General features: G+C 40.7%; 1 protein-coding gene across 1 annotated transcript in view; it reads left to right on the plus strand.

The window, feature by feature from the left end:
• The window catches only part of STRADB (STE20 related adaptor beta), an 80,667-nt gene extending 60,417 nt beyond the window's left edge, over window positions 1-20,250 (plus strand). The window contains exons 12-14 of the mRNA XM_089670405.1: window positions 256-497; window positions 4,989-5,031; window positions 9,250-20,250. Of these exons, the coding sequence (XP_089526531.1) occupies window positions 256-497; window positions 4,989-5,031; window positions 9,250-9,399 (435 nt within the window). The 3' untranslated portion in view covers window positions 9,400-20,250. The remainder of the gene's footprint in view (window positions 1-255; window positions 498-4,988; window positions 5,032-9,249) is intronic.
• Window positions 20,251-20,601: the final 351 nt, after the last annotated feature.

Consider the following 20,601-nt stretch of genomic DNA (forward strand, 5'->3'; position numbering starts at 1 on the left):
ACATCCCTACCAGCACCAGCATAAAGTGTTACCAGCCACAGGACTCACCTTCTGGAGCATTAGAGTTGTATTGTATTTTAGTTTAGCCCACACTAAAATGCTTTCATTGATATATTTAACAAATCAAAAAGTACCAAAGATTAGAAGCTTTTTGTTAGTGCATACACTTTTACTTTCTTAGATACTGTACCTTGTTTAAAATGGTTGTTCTGGAAGTATTTTATACAACTTAAAATGTTTTACTCTTTTTGCAAGATGCTGCTACAAAAGCTGAAAGGTCCACCTGAGAATCCTCTTTATGGTACTTTTCCTGGTGAACAGTCCCCCATGAAGATCTCCCGGTCTGGAGTAGATTCAGGAATAGGAGAAAGTGTAGTTGCTGCAAGCATGACTCAGACGATGACTAGTGAAAGGCTGAGGACTCCATCCCCAAGAACATTTTCACCTGCCTTGCAGAACTTAGTGGAGATTTGCCTGCAACAGGATCCTGAGAAAAGGTACAGTATATGATTTTAGGTTGCTTATAATACCTAATGTTGTAATGTTAACAGTACATGTCCTAACTTATCTGACATTGTTCTGATTATTGGCAATCTATAATATAATGGTTTTGAAAGTTTAATTCATTCAGTTTAGCTTAGCCACATTTTTAAAATCTTTAACTTTAACCATTAGCCGCCCGGCCAATAGCCGTTTGGCGGCTTGAAAAGCGCTGCAGCTTTCCGGGTCCACGCCATTTGGCGTGCTCCCGCACATGCGCCGTTTGCGCTATTGCAGAGCGGCGCAGCAGCGGGATCTGTCACCGCCCGTGCACCTCGGACACGGCCGATGACAGATCCGAGTACCGGCTCCCGTTGCCGGTACCATGTGACCTGCCGCGACCAATCACAGCAGGTCACATGACAGTTGTATACAATGGATGGCTTCATTCATGATGCCATCCATTGTATACTAGTGCCTAGCTGTGAATGGTCACAGCTAATCACATGCACATGTCATGTGATTAGCTGTGACCAAATCACAGCTAAGCACAAAAAAAAAAAAAAAAAAAAAAAAGGTGAATGAATCGATTTCATTCAGCTAAATGCTTGCTTATAGCAAAGTAATTCTTTGCTATAAGCAAATTGTGTAAAAAAAAAAAAAAAAAAAAAATACTGATCACTTCCCCAAAGTAGTACAATGTTACTATGGTAACATTGTACTATTTTGGTCATAGTAAAATATGAAAAAAAATCTTAAAAAAAATAAAAAAAAAATGTAATAAAAAATTAAATATAATAAAAAAATAAAAAAAAATTAAAAAAAAATATAATTTTTTTTTTTTTTCATACTGTCACCAGTCAGTGTCCCTGTTCACCGCCATGCCAGTTATATGATGACGCTGTACTGCACTGGTGACAGTATGTAAAAAAAAAAATAGTGAAAATAATATTTTTCATTTTTTCATTTTCGGAAAAATTATGACAAAAAAATACAACTTCAAAAAACTCGCCATGCCTCTTATGAAGTACGTCCGACTGTCTACTCAGCAAAAAGGGGTCATTTGGGGATATCTGTACTATTCTGACATTCTTGGACCTCAAGAAATTAGATTGGCTGTCAGTACTTCAGGATTGATCAATATTCAGATCTATACCATAGTTTGTGAACTCTATAACTTTCCTACAAACTAAATAATACATCCTAATTTGGGTTATTTTCACCAAAGACATGTAGCAGAATACATCTCGGCCTAAATTTATGAAGAACAATTATTTATTTGTAAACTTTTATAACAGAAACAAAGAAAAATGTGGTTTTTTTTCAAAATTTTTGGTCTTTTTTTGTTAATTTAGCAAAAAATAAAAACCCCAGCGGTGATTAAATACCACCAAAAGAAAGCTCTAGTTGTGTGAAGAAAATGATAAAATTTTAGTTTGGGTACAATGTTGTATGACCGCGCAATTGTCATTCAAAGTGTGAGAGCGCTGAAACCTGAAAAATGGCCTGGGCAGGAAGGTGTAAAATTGCACGGTATTGAAACGGTTAAGGGATATGGCATGCAGAGCTAGAGGGAATAGGTCAATATTTGGCCTATTAAAGTGATTGTAAAATATATAGACACAGCGCCAATAAATTATATAAAAAGCTGCAAACCTAACCAAAGAAAAGGTAAGTGACAAAAAATATATAAAGGAGTGCGCTAAATACCAAATCACATGAAAATGCAGATAAATACATAAATAAAATATATTTATAAATGTCCATAATTCATATATCCAAACACCAATATAAGTGATTAAAAAATCTCTTAAACAAGAAAAAACACTGTGTAGCAAAATCCACCACCGAATGAAATGGGTAAACTCACCAGAGTTATTTGCTGATCAAATTATAAATCAGCAAAAATAGCAATTGCTCTGGGAACGATGATCTGTTGGAGTATCCAGGAGCAATAGACTGCAATCAGCCAAATCAGCACACATGGAACAGCCTTAACTGCAAGTGGTCATCATGCCTTCATAACTTTGGAAATGCTCCGGGAATCAAAGAAGAGTATCATGGTGCAGTATATTAAAACAAAGATAATTTATATTTTAGCCTTAAATATGCACTCACAAGAAAGGTGTCCAACCGACACCAGCAATATCAGCAATATCAGTCTCAAAAAGCTAAAGCAGGGATGAGCCTCGCTCACCGCGATCACAGCCGACAGTCTCGAGGAGCGTCCTGATGTCCCATCCACTAAGCACACCCTACGTGTTTCGTCACCAGACGTCTTCAAGGGGCGGCATGACGAAACGTGTAGGATAGGGCTTATATATGAATTACGGACATTTATAAATATATTTTTTATTTTATGTATTTATCTGCATTTTCATGTGATTTGGTATTTAGCGCATTCCTTTATATATTTTTTGTCTATTAAAGTGATTGTAAAGTATAACATATTTTGTTTTAATGAATCTCTTCCCGACCGCCCTATAGCAGAACTACTGCTACAGGGCAGCAGGGCTGCGCAAAATCATGTGTGTGTATAGATATGTGATTTTGTATTTCCAGGTAGGGGGCATGCACGCACCTCCATTGGCGCCTACAGCTGTTGATCACCAGGTCCTGGTCAGAGATTCCCCACTGGCACCCAGCGACCGCTGAGGAACACTGACAGGAGAGAGGTCTGTATGTAAACAATACAGATCTCTCCCCTGTCAGCACCAGCACCCTGCTTTGTCTTACTCTGCATAGCAGAGCAATACAATGCAGCATGCTTACATAGTAAAACACTCACATACAAAACAGTAAAACAGCACACAGTTAACCCTTTGATTGCCCCAGATGTTAACTACTTCCTGCCCAGTGTCATTAGTAAAGTGTCAGTGCTTTTTATTAGCACTGATCACTGTATTAGTGTCACTGGGGATATCAGGAGCAGTTGGTTCCCCCCAGTGTCAGAATGCCCACCACAGTCCCACAGTCCCATTATAAGTTGCTGATCGCCGCCATTACTAGTATAAAGAGAAAAAAAATTCCAGTATATATACCGCCATTTGTAGATGCTATAACGTTTACGCAAACCAATTAATTTGCATGTATTGGGATTTGTGTTAGCAAAGACACGTAGCAGAATACATTTTGGCCTAAATTTATGATGAAATTTCATTTTTTTTTATTTTTTACTGGATATGTTTTATAGCAAAAAGTCAAAAATATTGCTTTGTTTTTTTTTCAAAATTTTATTTATTTATTTTTTTTATTTTTCATAGTGCAACAAATAAAAAACGCACAGCCGATCAAATACCACCGAAATAAAGCTCCATTTGTGGGAAAAAAAGGACATAAATTTCATTTGGGTGCAGTGTTGCATGACCGTGCAATTGTCACTTAAAATAACACAGCGCTGTATCGCAAGAAATTGCCTGGTCAGGAAGGGGGTTAAATCCTCTGGAGGGCAAGTGGTTAAAATAATAAACATTATAATTACCTGCTCTGAGCAATGGCATTGCACAGAGCAGCCCCGAGCCTTCCTTTCTGCGGTCTCCCACCGGCGCTCTCCACTCCTCCTCTTCTGAATCTGCCCCCATAGCAAGCCACTTGCTATGGGGGCAGATATGCGGGCTCGCTCCTGAGCGAGGCTGTGTACATCCATAGCCCCTTCCCCTGCTCTCTAACAGGATTTGACTGCCATTAACAGGAGCCAATGGCTCCCATTGCTATCCATGCAGCCAGAGGGGAGGGGCAAAGACAAGCGCCATTGTAGACGGGCAAAGCAATGGATCAAGATAGGACTTAGGCAGGTATTTATGGAGGCGAGGGAGCAATACAATTACTGGGACATTTTTTACCTTAATGCGAAGAATGCAGTCGATGTAAACTCTTACATATACCCAGTGAAGTGACTAGCCTCAGGTGATACACAGCGATAAAACAAATACTCCATCAGTTGTACCTGTCTATCTGCAGTCTTTTCTTTACATCTGTTCAAAGTCCAGAATTTTAAAAGCTTGTATGAGAGGTTTTCTTTAGGTCTTAACATAATGAAAGCCTTTTAAAAAAGTTTCACATTACCATTGATAACAAAGTCTGAAAATGAAAAGGAAAGTTATGGGCACATTTTCCTACTGATTGGCTCTGGGGTCCCAGATTCAGCTTCCAGTAGGTGAAGTATCCTCATGTAATTAGTACAATCTGTCCAGATTTACAAGGGTTTTATTCTAGGATGTCCAGTTTTCCACAAATCCAGAAACATGCTGGTAGATTACCTGGCTTCTGACAAGATGGTTATAGGGCATGTATGACTTTGGTAGTAATGCTTGATGCACAACCTTATGTGAATGGTTCTGTGTTCCCCAAAAAGAGCAAGTTAGAGGAGAACTATTGCTATCAGGATGTCTCTGGGGCAGGGAAAGGATTCCTGTGCCATTCAGAAAATATCCATATTATATAAATACATTCAATAATAAAAATATAACCAAATCAATTTGTAATTTTTTCCTTTCTTTATTATCCAGACCATCAGCTGGCATGTTGCTGTCTCATCCATTTTTTAAACAGGTAAGAATGCTGATAATTGTTAGTATGCATTGAAATCACAGCCATGTTTTCAATTATTTGTGTCTTGCTAGAATTCACTTCTGGTGGGATGAGGGCAAAGTTATGGTTTGATCCTGGTATGCTTGACCAATTGCTCTTTTTTCACATGCGCAATAAAATGCATATAATGGACTTGAATATTCATTATCCACTTGAAGGCCAGTCCTTTTCTGGCACTTTTTGTTTACATGTAACATGTATTTTATTGCTAGAACATTTCTTAGAACCCCAAACATTTTATATATTTCGTAAAGCAGAGACCCTAGAGAATAAATTGGTGGGTGTTGCAATTTTTTATGTCACGTGGTATTTGCAAAGTGTATTTTCAAACACAACGTTTTTGGAAAAAATACACTTTTTTTAATATTAATGCAAAAAAACACAATACATAACCCAATTTTTGGTAAAATATAAAAGATGATGTTACACCGCGTAAATAGATACCAAACATGTCATTCTTTAAAATTGTGCACGCCCATGCAACAGCGGCATATGGCGATAAACTTTACTATCCATAGGCAACACTTTAAAAGCCTTTGCAGGTTACCACTTTAGATTTACAGAGGAGGTCTGGTGCTAGAATTAGTGCCGGCCTACATCTGGGTAAACTGGAAGGGATGTAAGGTCATAACTTGCAGTTTCCTATATCATAGAGCCAAATGGAGCAGGTTCCACTCTTTCTCAGCTGGCAGAAGCGCTGGCTGATTGATCGGGTGTCCCAGTAGGATGGGACAAGCCCTTTAAAGCTGTGGAAGATGATGGGAGAGGAAGGATATCCCCTCCCGCTGTTTGTAATAGCAGTACAGTGGCTAGTTAGCCACTTGGATCGCCTTTACAAGAGAGCTGACCGTCTGCTCTAAAAAATGGTACTGGAATGATGCCTGAAGCTGCAGACATCATCCTGGCACAACCACTTAATGCCAAATTACGTACATGTACGTGATTTGGCATCAAGTGGTTATAGACCCTTCAAATTATACATTCCTGAATGCAGAGGGCCTGTACAACTGAAATACAGTAAATCATATACTTATATAGCATCATCAATTTACGCAGTGCTTTACATATATATTGTACATTCACATCAGTCCCTAACCCTCAAGGGGTGTACAATCTAAGGTCCCTAACTCACATTCATGCATACACATACTAGGGCCAATTTAGACAGGAGCTAATTCACCTACCAGCACGTATTTGGAGTGTGGGAGGAAACCTACACAGGCACAGGGAGAACATGCAAACTCCAGGCAGGTGGTACCGTGGTTGGGATTCGAACCAACGACCCTTGTTCTGCTAGGCGGAAGTGCTAACCATTTAGCCACTGTACTTGTATAGCGCTGTCAATTTACGCAGAGCTTTACATATATTTTGTACATTTACATCAGTCCCTAACCCTCAAGGCATGTACAAAGGTCCCTAACTCACATCCATACATACACATACTACGACCAATTTAGAAAGGATCCAATTAACCTACCAGCATGTCTTTAGAGTGTGGGAGGAAACCGGAGTATCCCATGTTACTTGAGCAGATGTTGAATAAATCAAGTTCTTATGTTAGCCTTCAAATCTATCCCATCTAGTTCACCCTTGGATCTTAGTGTACATGGTGCCTCAATGTCTGTCCATGTTGATAATAAATCTGCCCTTATAATTCAGCTGTAACATGCCAGAGGCTCTACTGCCAACTGAAGTGTGATATTTTTTTAGTAGAATAGGAGGAGGCAGAGTTTAGTGTTGGAGGGGCTGAGGATTAAGCTTGACTTGGGCTGAAGTCAGGGTAGAGCCTTGGGCCTAGGATCCAAGGGGCTGCACAGGGACACAGGAAATATTTAATGCAGGCATTGCAAGGTGCAATTTTGTTATATTATACAATTTACAGGTTTACCAACAGAACAGAACTGTGGTCTAACAACAATATAAAACACATTTCATTTGTGAAGGTGGAGTAACTGGTAATATGTAACTTAACTAGACCCTAAGAGTAATTTATTGCCTCTGCTTACCCTGCATTGGGGTCTATGAGAGTCATATCGTGCCTACCACCATCATTATATCACAATGACTGACACATGAAAGCTTCCTATAGGCAGTGCATTTTTTGTTTCTGAGTCAGACCAACTATGACAAGCTTTTTTTTAGTCATCTATGCATACAAGACTTTTGGAGGCACTTCCACCCCATGAACATTTATTTTGCTCAGTGGCGTATTATCCATGGGTGCAGGGTGTTCACTGTGTTCCAACACAAACGGCACCCATACATGATACTCAGCTGGTAGGGGTTAAGTATCCCGCATTGTGTCCTCTCTACTGGTCCCGCCCCTCCTGTGTCGGACCCATCCAGCCCCTTCCCCTTAGCTCAGTCGGAGTCTCTTCCCGAGCTGTTTTCCTCCCCTCTTTGGGCGGCTGTCGGGTGAATCTGTTCTGCTTGGTGCCAAGGTGTCCTGCCCTGAGCCAAGCTCCTCCTGCCTCTGACAACTCTCCCAGCTTGGCAGAACTTCTTTTAAGGGGGAGGGTGGGTCTGCTGAGTGTTGTAGTGTTGGGCAGTGATTGGCAGCTGTGGAGTTCCCAAACCCTAAATACCCCTACTCCCCCCCCCCCCTTTATTCCTGCATTTCCCATTCATCGCTCCACATTAGAATATGGAGGAAGAGCAGTGCTTGTGAAGTCTCCACCACTACATCCAGTACTGAGGACTGTAAATAAGTGGGTGCCCCCTCCCCCCCCCCACCATTTCCCAAAAACCCCCTTCATTGAGTCCTAATCTGCTGTTTACACAACTCCTTCACCCCCTCCCCGCCCTAAACAAAGACCCCCTCCCCGCCCTAAACAATAACCCACTTCACTCCCCTAAACAATAAGCTCCCTCCCCACCCTAACCCCCCACCTCCCTACCCTAACCAATACCCCCTCCCTGCCTCTCCACCCTAAACAATACCCCCCTCCCTGCTTCCCCACCCTAAACAATAATCCCCCTCTCCACCCTAAACAATACCCCCCTCCCCACTCTAAACCAGCCTTTCTCAACCAGGGTGCCTTGGTGTTTCTGCAGGGGTGCCTTGGCAAAATGTCTAAAAATTGCCCAAAATTTGTATACAAGCCAGCAGGTGGATCAAGCCTACCTTTTAGTTACACACAGCCACAGGTTTTCATTGTGCACCAAAACTACCTTCTAACTGCCGGCGTCCAGACAACCAATGATATCATCAGTTGACAGTTGACTTGTCTACTGTTCTGTACCATTTTGTCCTGTTGTTGTCAACCCAGCCTGCCTATGCTATTGTCATTCCTACCAGCTCACGCTGTTGGCGGCGGCCATTACCGCAGCCGGGGTGTCTCGGGGTCCGCGACCTGGTTCCTGGCTACTGTTTTGTCCCGTTGTTGTCGACCCGGCCTGCCTGACTACGCTATTGTCATTCCTACCAGCTCACGCCATTGGCGGCCATTACTGCAGCTGGGGTGTCTCGTTGGCCGCGACCGGGTTCCTGGCTGCGTCAAGTCCATCCCCACCATCAGGGGCCCTGGTGAAGGGCAGCCTGGGACTTAGACTCCGCGCCCTGAGGGACTTCGGTCTGTTGGTGGGTGGTTGTCGTCAGTCAGTGCGTTACCCTGCCACTAGGCCTACCTGTCCGTTCCACAGCCCTGCCCTGACACTATAGGATTAACCCGTTTATTGCCACCAACGCCAGGGTTACAGTGGAGCAGAACTGCTTGCAGCAGGCCAACTCTGTGATCCTTACAGTGGCAGAGTTTTCGAAGGGTGTAAGCTCATGGTTGCTTCACCAACCATGAAGTTGCTCACAAGTGGTGCCTAACATCTTGCCATTTTTGTGAATGGACCTGAATGTGGATGTGACCTCCTCCCATGTGCTTGTATCTATCAACCAATCACTATGACCAAACACTGTCACATGACACAGGGGGTTGACAAGTGGTGGGAGATTGCTGTAACAGAGTATCCGGAGAGGGGTTTCTATGTAGTTACAAACAAGTTGCATGTAACTAACTACTTCTAACTATATACCATACCTTGAATGAAAACCCTTCCAGACATCATCATACATGTTTCCCTTTCCAATTTAGCAATTTGCAAAATGATAAAAAACAGAAATGAGGGTGTGTGTGAGTCCAGGACCTCAAAAACTTTCCTTAAGTATATGCTGTATTTATTATGCAGGTAAGAGAGCAGACACATGGCTCTGCACTGTCACTATTGCCCTCTCTGGCACAGGAACGGAAACACAGCTCATCTAAGCCATTTCTGCAAAGCTGGAAAAAATCCTACAGTAAAGCTACAGAGGAAAATAAAGAATGGACATTTCACTAATTATGGGTTATCCTCCCTCTTCCTCCTCGCATATCAAGAAGCCAAGTTGTCAAAGGGTTCAGTTTTTGACCTTTTCTGTATACGGTCATGTGAAAACGTAAGTAAACCCCAGGGACGTTGTTGACTTTATCAATATATTTGAACAAGTAAACCATTAGATCTTCAACTAAACAGTGCCTACATATGAAGAGGATATACTCAAACACAGTGGTCTCCAAACTCCAGCTCGGGGGCCACATGTGGCCATTTGGTTATCTTTATCCAGCCCTTGGAGCACCATTCTTTACTGATAAAAAGGCACTATTCCTCCCACTTGTATCAGAAATAGGGCATACTTTCTGCCACTGACACCAACAAAAGGTCATTATTCTTCCCCACTGACACTAATAATGGGGCAATATTCTTTCCACTGACACCAAGGATGGGGCACTATTCCTTCCACTGACACCATTGATGGGACCCTTTTACTCCCATTGACACCAATGGTGGGGCAGTATTCCTTCTATTGACACCAACAATAAGGCATTGTTCCTTCTACTGACACCAAATGATGGGGCAGTATTCCTCCCACTGATATCAATGATGGGGCACTATTCCTGTCACTGATACCAATGATGGGGCAGTATTCCTCCCACTGATACCAATGATGGGACACTATTCCTCCCACTGACACCAAGGATGGGGCACTATTCCTCCCACTGATACCAATGATGGGGTACTATTCCTCCCACTGACACCAACATTGGGGCACTATAACTCCCTTTAATACTAAATAAGGGGCATTCGTTACTCCCAAGACAAGACAAGGCCAAGACATTTTCTACTCCAACTGGCCACAGTCCGGCCCCCTAAAGTCTGGGGGGGTTGGAAAATGGCTTTTTGCTTAGGAAGTTTGGAGACCACTGCTCTGAAAAAAACAATTTTTCCTTATGTTTTTATTAAACATTTATTCAACAAATAATTTCAATAGATGTAATGTGGAAAAATCTAGTACACCCCTGACCTTAGAAGTTGGTATTGCCCCTTTAACAGATATGACTTCTTGCAGGTGTTTTACTGCCCACCAGTCACTAACATCAACCCCTTCTCTATGCAAAATGTCTTCAATCTCAAGATGCTTGTGGGTTTCCTTTCATTACCTGCCTGTTTCAAATCCTCTCACAACATTTCAATGTTATTCCAAAAGGGATTTGACAAGGCCAGTCTATGATCCTCTGTTTCTCCTTTCTGAGCCATTTCCTGGTGGATTGTGTTGAAATATCAATTACTGATTCTGTTTTGAGGGAGATGGTCTTGTATTCTCACCAACTAAACTTTGATATGATGCAGAATTCATAGTTGTTATGACTGCAAGATGTCCAGGCTCTGTACCGGCAAAGCTGTTGTAAGGTGTTTCTCCTTAAATGCCATCTTTAGTTTTCACCAAACATGTCTACTGTTACCGTGGCCAGAAAAGTCTATCCTTGATTCATCAGTTCATAGCACATTGTTCCAGAAAGCCTGGTCTATGCAAATATTTTCAATGGCAAACTGTGGTCTTGCTTTAATATACTATTTAGACAGCAAAGGATTTTTCCTGGCACATCTCCCTTGCAGGTTAAAGTGGTGCAATTGCTTTCTGATTGTAGATGCATGCACTTTGACACCAACTGCCCCAGGAGTGACCCACAGATCTCAAGAGGAAATGTTGGGGTTCTTGGAGGCCTTTATAAGCTGTCAACTCTCGAGATAAATATGCAGTCTTGGAGAAATTAATATTCGTTAGAAATCTGCACCATTTTTAGATTATTATTCTTACAATGGAATGTTGATTGATTTTAAATTTTTGGTGATATTTTCAAACCATTGCCAGACTAATTTACAACCTTCTTTCTGAGGACCTTGGAAATTGGTTTTGATATTGGCATGATGACAGCACACCCATCAATAGAGAAGACCAAATCCTAGAAATCTGAGTTTTAAATATAACAGTTTTCCTACTGCATGCTTCCTAAAGAGGTTCTGTATGTAGGGGTGTACTTATTTTTCTATATGACAAGTTTGCATTATTGGTAATTTAGATTGAGAATTTATACACCATGTCAATTTTATATGTAATTTGTTCAAGTACCGGTATTTCATATTTACCTGTAGGTGCCATTTGAATGGAGATCTAATGTTTGCCTGTTCAGATATGTTGGAAAAATCAAAAATCTCCCATGGAGTTTTCTTATTACTTATTTTTTGTATGCGTGTGATTTCTGTTTTTATGCTTCGTAAGAGCATAATGTGAATTTGCAAACATTGCACTTGTCAACTGCAAGCAGTGAGCTAGTGTATGCTCATAATCACTACTTTTCATTTATGTTTTTCTATCATTATGGTTAAGCTTTTTTCGTGAAACGTGTTTTTGCAGATAGCCTTTTTGATAAATGAATTGAGGTAATGGCTGTAAGTATTATTTCCTAATGTATGAACATTTAGTTATTTTTATATTGCAGATGATGACTTTTATAGCACTGTGTAATGCTAAACTATATGGAAAGCCCAATGTTTATTGTCAGGTGTTTTTATTGAACTGTACATAGTGAAGCCTGCCAACAACTGGAATAATGGTCAGTTATCCAAAACCACAAATTCTATACTTACATTTACACTCTGCCCCTCTCTTTCCTATTTTGTGTGTTAAAGTATTTGTGTCTCCTCCACCTCCCTCCAGACCAGTTGTTTGCCTGCACACTGTGCTTGCTATGTTGGCTCTCTGCTCTCTCTCATCTTTCATTCATCTGTCACTGCTGCCTTTCTCCTCTCCTGTCTCACTGTGAGAGGGCTGTGCTTTCCACTGACAATTAAAGTGTATCTAAATGCCAAAACAAAATGTAATATATTGCAGCCTACTGGTCCTTGGATAGGTAGTGGCTGCTTTAGTTTTTTTTTCAGGCTTTTTTTCACTTTGTTTGCTTTTCATCTGGTAATTCTCCCAGTAACGCATTCCCAGTCCTAGGGTGACACTAGACAGGGCCCTGTAGTCCTCCGAACGATGGAAATTGAGAACAGCGCAGCACAGGAAGAGAACATGGAAAGTTATAACAAGATTTCTTGCAGGATCTACAGGTATTTTTACACTTTTCAAACAAATATAACAGAACACTTTTAGTGGTATATGTAACCTCTTGCCCTCCAGAGGATTTACCCCCCTTCCTGACCAGGCCATTTTTTGTGTTACGGCTCTCCATTACTTTAACTGACAATTGCGCAGTCATACAACACTGCACCCAAATCAAATTTACGTTCTTTTTTTTCCCCATGAATTGAGATTTCTTTCGGTGGTATTTGATCGCCTGTGCGTTTTTTTTTATTTTTTGCGCTATAAAAAAAAAAAAAAGACAATTTTGAGAAAAAAACAATTTTTTTTAGTTTTTGCTATTAAACATGTCCAGTAAAAAAATTTTAAAAATCAAATTTCATCATAAATTTAGCCAAAAATGTATTCTGCTACATGTCTTTGATAAAAAAGAATCCCAATACATGTAAATTAATTGGTTTGCGTGAACGTTATAGCATTTACAAATGCGGTATATACTGTATACTGGGATTTTGTTGTTTTTTTCATTTTTACTAGTAATGGCGGTGATCAGCGACTTATAGTGGGACTGTGGGACTGCAGCGGACATTCTGACACTGGGGGGAACGGACTTGTTGTCACTGACGTCCCCAGTGACACCAATACAGTGATCAATGCTAAAAAAAAAAAGCACTGAAACTGTACTAATGGCACTGGGCAGGAAGGGGTTAACATGAGGGGAGATCAAAGGGTTAACTGTGTGCTGGGAGTGTTTTACTAGGGGGCGGGATGTGTGTGATTCACTGTAATCACACTGCTGTGGATGGCTGTGCTATGCACAGCCATCCACAGCAGTGTGCCCGAGCTGACAGGGAAGAGGACTTTTCAGTAAACAAAACAGTCGTCCTCCCCATCGGAGAGGCACGGAAATCACAGGGCGCCAGTGAGTAATTACCAGCTGGTGCCCGGTAATTTACAGCCGCGGCCGCAAAATATACATATGTGATTTTGCACACCAGTGCTGCAATGTAGCAGTATTTCTGCTGTAGGGAGGTCGGCAAGCAGTTAACAAACTAAAATGGAGCAAAATATAAGCAGTTCATTGTTAGGGTTTATTTATATTTCAGGGTTGATTTACTAAAGGCAAATAGATTGTTCACCTTACAAGTGAAGTTTCACTTTGCATGGGAAAGTTCCCCAGAGCTTAGTAAATGAGGTGAAGCTCTGCTGATTTCCATCATCCAATCATGTGCAAACAATTCCTTTTTTTAATGTACTTTGCATGTGGTTGGTTATTCTTTGCAAAGTGAAATGTCACTGAGGTCTGGGCAAAATTCCTATGCAAAGTGCATCTTTCTTTACAGAGTGAACACCATATTTAACTTTAGTAAATAATCTTACCTTAACATTCACTGACATCAACTCCTGCTGAGGCCTCTTGTCACTGGTGAGCACTTGCATTCAGGGCAGTTTGTGCATCAGTATGTAATAGCAAGAATATGCATGGCACTCACAGCACTGCTCGAGGGAAAGGCAGATTAATCTTTCAGAGACCTTGCCTCATAAGACTGTGTCCTACAGCTCCCATTACGTTCATGTAAGCACATCTCGGTGCTCGCTTGTCACGGTTGAGTAACATAGATACTTCACAGAAAGGTTAGAAAGGGCACACCTAGCATGGAGTTCTCTTAATGCTTTACTGATGAAGTTCCACAAAAAATAAAATCCATCTGGCCACCAACAACCATTTCTCATGCAGAACATGTACTTATTTAAGGTATCCACATTCTGCTTAAGAAACAGTTGTTGGTGACCTGGTGTTGCATCAACAAACAGTTACGAGAACTACATACCATGAGGGACCTTGCCAACCTTTCTGTGAAGCACATCAGGCTTGCCATGTGCCATAGTTCTGTTATTTACACATTCATCTTATACGTTCTAGACTTCTGATCAATCTTGAACTGAATTCATCTTTCTGAGAACTGTGCACACACCATCATTCATTTATCAGCCCTGTGATTTTTACCCTCCACATCATTTCTTTTTGCTACAGTGACACCTTCTGTCTCCATGTGCATCTCAAATACTGTACATGCTGCAAGCTTTTCATTTTAGTTGGCACTGGGAGTTTCTACAGGCAATGAAGAGGCTCTTGCTACATATGGGCAACTTAGCACAGCTTGTTAAGGCAGTCATAGACCTTTCATGGTGGTAAGATGTTCCAGTCCTCTCTTTCTTGGGTGTTGTGTGACCATTCATTTGAAGCTAATGGAGAGAGGCATGGGAAGTGCACTGCAGACATCCCTATACCGACTTAGCAGATTTTTTTACCTGTCTGATCGCCATTCCCCTCACAAGCCTCAGGCAGTAGTATCTGCTGATGTCCTGCGAACATTTTTGTGAGACTGTCATCTAATATTTATGGACACCTTTAGGGGTCATTTACATTTGTGGTTGAGCATACAGTTGAGCTGTGTTTTTTTTGCACCCCCCTACCCAAAAGCTGCAAAAGCAGCGGACGGGAGTATTTACATGCATTGGTCATGATACTTTGCTTAGCACCCATGGCAAAAACTACTATCTCTCCTGTTGCATTCGGCAGGCAGTAAGCCCACCGAACATGACCCATTCAAGTGAATGGGAAAGTGCTACAAATGTCCCACAGTTGTGTGCAATGTACCTGGTTATGGTGCATTAGTACACAATTAGGGGATTAAAAAAACTGACCACTGACCAACCTAAAATCTGCAATATACACTACAATAATATAAATTGAATAAGGTTGTATTGCTATATTTACTGTCTAGTATCTGTTAATATTATATACAGTATATTGTTTTTAAAGTGAATGTATGCTTTGGCTATGTAGGGAATGAAGATAGGTTCAGGTTGATGCCACTCTCCCCAACTGCATACTCATGCCTTCTTTTTGCTCCCCTGCCACTGTTCAGCCACTGGGAATGAGGAGGGGGGCTTACACAGGGCTAAGGACGTCCTCATTGCCTCATGTGGCATTGCTGAGTACCTACATGGCCAGTCACTAAGTACCAGTCCTGCAAAGTGGGACAAAGGGGAGCGAGTCACATGCCCCCCCACTGGAATTACCAAATATTTGTATTTGCCTTCAGTAGCTGAATAGAGTGACAGGAGAGCATAAGGAGGGGCGAATATGTGCAGCTCTAGAGGGTGGCCATTAATTCAACAGTATTGTCTTTAGACGTTAATTACCATTTCTGGTTATGAAAATAGTATTATTGCATACATAGTAAGCAAATATAATACTGACTGTATAAAAAGAGTAGGGTGACATAAAGTAATGTCTTTGTGTATGGGTTTTGATTAGTCTTTGGAACTTTGGATGATTAAATCACCCTGCATGCTGTACATTTTATGCCGCGTGAAATATAGTTCAACCAAGAAAATAGTGATCCATTGCAGTCAGAAGTGAAATTTAATAGAGCTGTTTGGTCCAACTTATTTGTTTGATCCCTTATGCTTTTTTTTTACAAGATTTTTGTTTGTGTTCCAAACCTATCAAATCCGCATGCCTTTTAACTGTCCAATACTCAAGGACCGTGCCACCTTTCACTATCAAGTAAGAGTCTGATGATGTTGGCTGACTTCCTTTCTTAAAGTATATCTAAAGCCAAAGCCTTTTTCCTATTTGTTCATTGGGGGAAACCGCTGTGATTTATAAAATCACCAACTGGGCATAGTGCCACCTTCAGGAGTACTTTGGGCTTTGGGCACCGGTAAGGACCACCCCGTGGACTGTCCTTTGTATTTTAGCTGCACCTATTATCCTACTCCTGCAGGTTGACTATGCAAACCTAGGCCTACCTTTTCAGCCCATAAGCATTTTTTTTTGTTTACAAGGAAATTCAAACAAGGGAACTAAGGCCATAGAACAAGGCCATAGACGGTTCGTTTATCGGCTGATTTTTCGTCCAAAAAATGAAACATCGTTCGTTCTGTAAACCGATGTTGCCACCAATGATTGCGAAAATCAGCCGTTTTTCACAAATTTTCCAGCATGACCAATGAACGAAATGAGGAGGAACCACGAAAATCGGTCGATGCCATTGCCCCACTAACAGTGCGTAAATCGGCCGATTATTCGTTTGGACGTAAAATTGGCCGATAAACTAACCGTCTATAGCCTGCATTAGTCCCCTAAGCCCTCTACCTCCACAAAGGGCAGTGGCCCTTGGCAGTTCAAACCTACCATGTGTGAGGAGAAGCCTTCTTCCTCGACATGAAGTTTTGCCCCTACACCTGTCTAGTTCAAGGTGGGGAAACATCATCTAGTGTTAATGGACTACTGGCTAAGCCTAGGTTCACACTTGCGGGCTGGTTGTGGGAGTGGGAACCACACCTGTTCCTGCAGCCGAATTGCGCTGCTCTTGCGAGACACTCTGGGCTGCCATTCATTTTGAATGGCATCACAACACGTTTATGGGTGCAGGAATTAAAAAGACCATGCGGTTTCCCTGCGGCTGTGTTTCTAAAGCGGTGCAAGTACCTTTTTCCTGCAGGAATTGCAGCACAGCAGCCCATTTAAATGAACAGGCTGCCATGCCTGAGCAATCGCAGGCCACATGGCCCGCAATAGTGTGAACTGGGCCTTAGTGCAGAGTCTGGAACTGGAGTCCATCCTGTCATCACTCTTTGAGATTTAAAATTCATCTGAATTTCCTCAGAGCCCAAAGTTCTTGCTGGTCTGTTATTTCACTTGGAAAAGGGAGGCAGCTCCATGGATATTGACACAATATCCAATTGGTAATCCAAAGCAGAGCTGTGTCCTCCAACAAACACACAGAAAAGGATTTTCTTAGTTTTGGTTGAGTATGGGAGGATTAGAACTCTTCTCTGGTGTATATTGCTGTCTGTGCCCCCTCTGGGAAGAATCGCCCCCTCTGTTTATCCTGGTGACCATTGTCAGCAGAATTGAAAGTGATGATATCCAAAGTTTTACGTCCAAACAGGAATAGAGCAGAATATACCATTGAGACATCATTTTCAGTGACCGCTTTCTAAATGATACATTTCTCTCATTTGGAGACATTCTTTTGCCCCCCTCCCCATCATTTTCCTGACACCTCTCTTGATCCAGTGCTGTCCCCACCGGCATCCCCTCTCTCTCTTCTTCCTGGATTCACAGGCCCCACTGAGAGCAGCTGGAGGTCATAGGCTCCTGTGCTGTCAGTCAAATCCTGCGAGGAGGGAGCAGGGGCATGGTCTTTGGATGCTCACATCCTAGTTCAAGAGTGTGCCCCCCTAGCACTTGGAAGAGACGAGAGGAGAGCGCTGGCGGGGGACTGCAGAGGAGGCAATATTGTTGCACGGCGCAGGTAAGTACAGTATATCCTGTTTTTTATTTTAACTAAAAAATTGACTTTAAGATCACTTTAAGGGAAATCTCCCTAATTAGATACCAATATACTGGCTTATAATATACTTTTACTGTTGGGAGTTCTTGGTGTTAGAGTCTGGGTCTGCTCTAATAGATATTGCTATGTCTAGTGACTGGACAGGGGTTTTCCGTGTTAAGATGATGTTTTGGATTGACACTCAAAATTATACATGCTTGTTCGCTGTAGAGCTGTCTCATTTCAAACTGGATATTTATAACATTTTTTTTTTGCAAAAGCTGAAATCTTCTTAAATATGAAAATATTATCTTACTGTTTATATATCTAAAGTAAACCTTTATTCTATTCAATGTAAAAGCCTTGCTTAAGTGTAGAAATCGCAATCTTTATTAGCCAGAAAAGCTTCTGTGCCCATTCTTATTTAGTTTAACTTTGTTACCTGCCATCTCATTGGTCAAAAGCATGGCAGTTGGAGAGCTTTAGCTTTATTTTTGTTTAAAAACTGTGACACCCTTGATGTAAATTGTGACACCCTTGGCGTAAATTTTAACACTAGCTAGATGAAACTTAAAGTGTTAAAGCACTGTATTATACACATTTGTCATTCCTTTTATTACAAAAAAACAAAACACTTGCTTTCAACATTTTTTCACCCTTTGTTTGATCTTGAGGCTGCCAATCTCCTCTGGCCTTTTTTCAGCCACTTCCTGTCTGCTTGGACTTGCTACAGCAACTTCTGCAAATCATTTCTCAATGCTGGCTTCCAGGTGGCGATAACATTAGACCATGCCTGTGTAATGCACATTGGCATGACCACTTGTACTCTCCCTTTGAACTACATGTGATAGGTGATAAAACAAAAACAGCTGGGAGACAGAGCGTTGTCACCCTTTAACAGGAAGTTTTGCAGCAAGGACTTTCAAGGAATGAGAACCAAGTATTATTTTAATGGAAGTTGCAGATTTACAGACATTGAAAATTTCTTAAAATTTGAAATTGATATATTACTTGAAATTATTTTATCATTTTAAAACCTGTATGATTTTTAGTAATTAGCTTTACACATACTTTAAGACCAGGCATTTCTATTAAAGAGTGCACATTTTTTTTTAATCCAAAAAAATTCTTGATCGTGGTACCGCGTAGTAATCAACTAGAATTCATCTTGTGCTTTACAAAAAAAATTCTTATTCTTTACTATGGGTTACTGTGCTTAAAAGAAACCTTTACTGAGGAAAATAATATATAGACTGCTTTTGAAAATTCTGTTTGCCTTCCTAGATTTTTGTTCCGTGTGCAGGCAGCTAGCAATTATGACAGCCAGGCAGCTAGCATTTGTAAGAGGAGATACCAGCAGTGCCCACTTACATATTTCATATAGAACAGATGTTAAAATCGCCTTTTAATAAATAAGGATAAAAAGGACTGTATACACTTTTTTTGGGTATACTATAACGTAAACACAATTTTTTTTTATAATGTCATTAAAGAGAAAAAAAAAGATCAAAAAGTTATTGGAATTTCCCTTAAAGTGACATTAAACTTGATATTTTAGAATTGATTGATTTAAAAAAAAAAAAAGTAATATCAAGCATACCACGGTTCTGTTTTTTTAAGTCTCTTACTGCTGTTTTCAGTCTTCTTTTTTGTCCTGTGCATGCTCTCATCCTCCACTGATGCACCTCACTGCTACTAGTGTAGTGCAAGCAATGCCATTATTTCTGGTCGCATTCTCCACTCTATGCAAATTACAAATCCCATAGAGCTGAATGTGTGCAGGTAGATGTGTAGCCCATCTCAGGGGTGAGCAGGGAAGGGTTGCTACAGTCACATACCCATGGAGGGCATGGAGAATGAACATAGCCACCTTAGAACATGTCTGAGAACAGCAGAAGAAAGCTTGCATTTAAGAGATGAAACCAAGGAGAGATAGAAGGTACATTCTACTTATATGTTAACACATTGCATTTATTTTGTATAAAATATGACAATGTCACTTTAAGCCACATGGGAAAAATGTAATCTGTCATGGAGACTAGTTTTGCTTTTTCGAAGTGTTTTATTTGCTGAAATTTTAAAATGTTGTATTCACTTGTGAGTTGTGACGTAATGTATTTCTTCTGTCCTTGATGCTGTTTCAAGTAAAGATGACAGATGGCAGGACAGAGGATGTGCACAGTATTAATTCAGATAGTCAGCAGGACAAAGTGAATGTGAAGTCCGAATCCAAAGGAAAATATTTGATTTTGTGAATTCAATAGGAACCACTAATCTTTTGTGCCTTAATGTGCATGTAAGCTTTTAAAAATACCAAAGTGTCATTCAATTGCTTTTGAAATATAATTTACATTTAATGTGATTTTGTTGTATTTCTTGTTTATATTTAATTGTATTGTATCATTATAAAAAAAATACAGTGTTTATTTCGATGCATATGAGTTTGTTTCACGCACACTCCAATTTCTGCTGCTTTTGCCATCATGCTACAATGCACAACAATGGAGACCACAATATTTTTTATGGTGTCAATTCATATCAGTGCAACATGGTGAAGCATAGTCTGTTTCTGACTCCATAGACTTCAGTATGAGCACATGAAAAACGTATGCACATACAGTCATGGCCGAAATTGTTGGCACCCTTGATATTTTTCCTGAAAATCAAGTATTTCACACAAAAAAGGTATTGCATTAACACATGTTTTGCTATACACATGTTTATTCCCTTTGTATGTATTGGAACAAATATAAAACAGAGGCAGAAAAGCAAATATGACATAATGTC

Source organism: Staurois parvus, unplaced genomic scaffold (assembly GCF_062004578.1).
Source record: "Staurois parvus isolate SC_StPar_1 unplaced genomic scaffold, SC_StPar_1.0 ptg000011l, whole genome shotgun sequence".
NCBI lineage: Eukaryota > Metazoa > Chordata > Amphibia > Anura > Ranidae > Staurois > Staurois parvus.